General features: G+C 59.2%; 1 protein-coding gene across 1 annotated transcript; it reads left to right on the forward strand.

The window, feature by feature from the left end:
- Nucleotides 1-25: 25 nt before the first annotated feature.
- CUNH11orf68 (chromosome unknown C11orf68 homolog) lies at nt 26-2,009 on the forward strand. Its single transcript, XM_024749558.1, has 2 exons — nt 26-305; nt 590-2,009. The coding sequence occupies exon 2, from the start codon at nt 591-593 to the stop codon at nt 1,344-1,346; it is 756 nt and encodes a 251-aa protein (XP_024605326.1). The 5' UTR covers nt 26-305; nt 590; the 3' UTR covers nt 1,347-2,009.
- The last annotated feature ends 1,463 nt before the right edge of the window (nt 2,010-3,472 follow it).

Consider the following 3,472-nt stretch of genomic DNA (forward strand, 5'->3'; position numbering starts at 1 on the left):
TGCAGGAGGCTGGACCTCCTGCAGGTTCTATCGACCGTGGGTTCGAGTCCGGACACCGCCCCGTTGGCCTCGGATCGGCCACTGCCGTCTCTGGCCTCAGTGTCCTCGTCGTTAAATGGGCTGGATAACGCCCACCTGGAGGCCTGGCGCCATGGGGCCTGCCGCGGTGCTGCGCGAACGTGTGCTTTGCCTCCCTCCATTAACTCTCGGCGCCCGGGAAAGCTGCCATCCTCTGGCAGGGCCGGGAGGTTCCCACGCCTGAATTCACATTTCGGCCCTGGCACTCACTGCAGGTGTGACCTTGGGTGAGTCCAGTCTCTCTGAGTTTCGGTTTCCTCGTCTGTAGGTCAGGGAGAGTAGTAATAACATTAACAACATCTCCACAGCTTTTGTTCCACTTCAGGCATTTAATTCTCTACAGCTGTTTGAGACAGGAACAGTTGTTATCCATTGTAAAGATGAGGCAACTGAGGCACGGCGACATTAAGTTTTGCCCAAGGCCACACAGTTAATTCAGTGTCTGGCACCCACTAGGGCCCAGCAAGTTGGGTCTGTCGTGGACCTGCCCTAACTCAGTTCCCTACGGCAGGATGGAACCAGGTGAGGAGCTGGAGGACGAGGACTCTCCAGGTGGTCGTGAAGATGGCTTCACTGCTGAGCACCTGGCTGCAGAGGCCATGGCAGCTGACATGGACCCCTGGCTGGTGTTTGACGCCCGCACCACACCTGCCACAGAGCTGGATGCCTGGTTGGCCAAGTACCCACCATCCCAAGTTACCCGCTACGGGGACCCTGGCTCGCCCAACTCTGAGCCCGTGGGCTGGATTGCAGCATACGGGCAGGGCTACGTCCCCAACTCGGGTGATGTGCAGGGCCTGCAGGTAGCCTGGGAGGCTCTGCAGACCAGCGGGCGGCCCATCACGCCAGGTACCCTGCGCCAGCTGGCCATCACCCACCAGGTGCTCTCTGGCAAATGGCTGATACACCTGGCACCTGGCTTCAAGCTGGACCACGCCTGGGCTGGCATTGCTCGAGCCGTGGTCGAGGGCCGGCTTCAGGTGGCCAAGGTGAGCCCACGGGCCAAGGAGGGTGGGCGGCAGGTCATCTGTGTTTATACAGACGACTTCACGGACCGCTTGGGTGTACTGGAAGCAGATGCAGCCATCCGTGCAGCAGGCGTTAAGTGTCTGCTCACCTACAAACCTGACGTCTACACCTACCTGGGCATCTACCGGGCCAACCGCTGGCACCTCTGCCCCACTCTCTATGAGAGCCGTTTCCAGCTTGGGGGCAGCGCCCGTGGTTCCCGTGTGCTGGACCGTGCCAACAATGTGGAACTGACCTAGTGGGGCCAAATGGGGGAGACCACCCTCTGCCGCCCCTGCTAGGGATGGATCCTCCTGTCTGTCTTCCCCCTCCTTGTCCCAAGGAGGCTGAGCGTCCCCAGCTCTGAGGACTGGGTCACTCGGGAACTGCCTGCATCTACGAACCCTTTGAACTTCTGTCCTGTGTTCAGGGCTGACTCAAGTCCCCACTGGCTGGAGGCTCTGGCTCCCTGAGTGCCAGACCTTCAGCCTCTCTCTTCGCTGCTGCGCCCCTTGGTCACCCAGGACTACAGGCTGGGCGCGGACACCAGCAGGAGAGCCTTCCTTGGCCACACCCTCAATTCTGGCTGTACCTCCCCCTCCTCCTGCATCCTCCCCTTCTCTTCCTCCCTCACAGGAAAGAAAACCTAGTGCTTCCAGTCCCTCTCCTTGGGGCCTTCAGAGTCCAGTGGGCAGAGGCCCTGCAGGCCTGAGCATGCCATTTTGTTGGGGGTGGGTGGGTGATTGTTCCACTCAGCTCCTGGCAGAGACAGGGGCTGCCAGGGCCATGGATACGGGGCCTGCCCCTCCCTGCCATCTCATAGCCCACACCACCTTCCTCCTTTCTTCGGCTACCTTGTCACATGCCTTCTCCTGGCATTTCAATAAAACCCAGCTTGGGTCTGTGTCTTGAGTGTTTTTGAAGACACTGTGTTGGTGGTTACCTGCTTTGGTTGCTGGAGAGAGGCAGGGCCAGGAGAGACTGCCCCTCTGTTCTGACTGGGCCCCCCCAGCTGCCTCCAGTAGTAAGATATGCCTCACAGCCAAGGCTGGGAACCTCTCTGAGAGCCTCTGCAAAGCCGGCCCTGTTTCCCCTCCATCCCAAGAATCAGAATCAGTTTCTCAGTGACTTCCCATAAATTCAAAGATTTGGCCCAGCAAAGTCTGAGGGGCTACTGCTAGCTCAGAGGGTGTATTTGTGCCCACTAGAGAAAGGTACCTCCTTGGTCCTGGCAGTTCTAGGCCAGGGCACATGGTCTGGTGAACAGAGGATGGGTTGGGTTTCAGCCGCCTAGGCTGGATATCTTTGTGCAGTGAACAACCTGCACAACCTCAGGGAGCCTTGGAAGTCCTCCCATTTCTACTCACCTCTCCCGCCTCCCTGACCATCACAGAGGCCACCGGACTGTTTGCACATCACTTCCATATGGATTATTTAATTCTCGCAACCTAACAGGAGAAGATTTGGGCCCAATTTATGGTCAAGAAAATTGAGGCCAAGAGGGGAGAGAGATGATCCCTCAGGGTCATGCAGTGGGTTGGGCAGAGTTGAGACTTGCACCCCAGTTCTCCTCAGGCAGAGTGGCGTCCCTGGCCTCACCTGCAGTTAGCTTTTTGCAACCCAGCAGGCACGTTCACTCAACATGACCTCCCTGGGCCATAAGGCTCAGCTGAGGCTGCTATAGCTTCTGGGAGCTTGGCTCCATAGGCCCCGGCCCCGGCCCTGGCCCTGGGCTTGGCTGGTGGCTCCTGGCAGGGAGCCCCTTGGGACGCTGCTCTCGTGCAGTGCTGGAGCTGACTCAGCCTCCAGCAGCCTCATCAAATTGGAATTTGGAGCAGGGCAGCGGAGATGCCACCAGGCTGACTGGGTGGAAGTAGGTGAGTCATAAGATGCTGGCTCGGCCCCCTCCCCAGCCTCCTCCGCACCCGGGGCTGAGTCCCCTTCAGCCCAGCCCTGGGAAGTTCCCAGGGTGGGTGGTCTCCAGGTCAAAGCCTGGTGCCCCTCAGACTGTCAGTGTCTTGCACTTACCCAAATGGGGCCAAGGCTTGGGAGGATCCTGGCCAGGCCCTTGTGGGTCCCACAAAGATGCCCAAGTGGTGTCAACACCACCTGGTTCTTCTTCCATAAGTAGGCATTTCACACACTTGGCGCCTGTCCTCCATCGTCATGGCCCTGCTTTAGCCCCTTCCTCACTCTCTCTCCCAAACCATTGCAACTTGCCTCTTCTGCCCCATTCCCCCTCCCTCCCCCCACTGCCAGCTGTCCTGCAGAGCGGCCTGTGTCCATCTGCTACTCAAAGCCCTTCTGTGGCTCCCCACAGCCTGCAACTTAGAGTCTACTCTCCTGAGCCCGTTATGGCCTAGCCCCCGCCCCCCCAGCTGCCCCA

Source organism: Neophocaena asiaeorientalis, unplaced genomic scaffold (assembly GCF_003031525.2).
Source record: "Neophocaena asiaeorientalis asiaeorientalis breed wild unplaced genomic scaffold, Neophocaena_asiaeorientalis_V1.1 scaffold43, whole genome shotgun sequence".
In the NCBI taxonomy this organism is placed as follows: domain Eukaryota; kingdom Metazoa; phylum Chordata; class Mammalia; order Artiodactyla; family Phocoenidae; genus Neophocaena; species Neophocaena asiaeorientalis.

Bases quoted from the DNA above. Each gene is read 5' to 3' on its own strand.
- CUNH11orf68 (XM_024749558.1), top strand. From the start codon at position 591: ATGGAACCAGGTGAGGAGCTGGAGGACGAGGACTCTCCAGGTGGTCGT.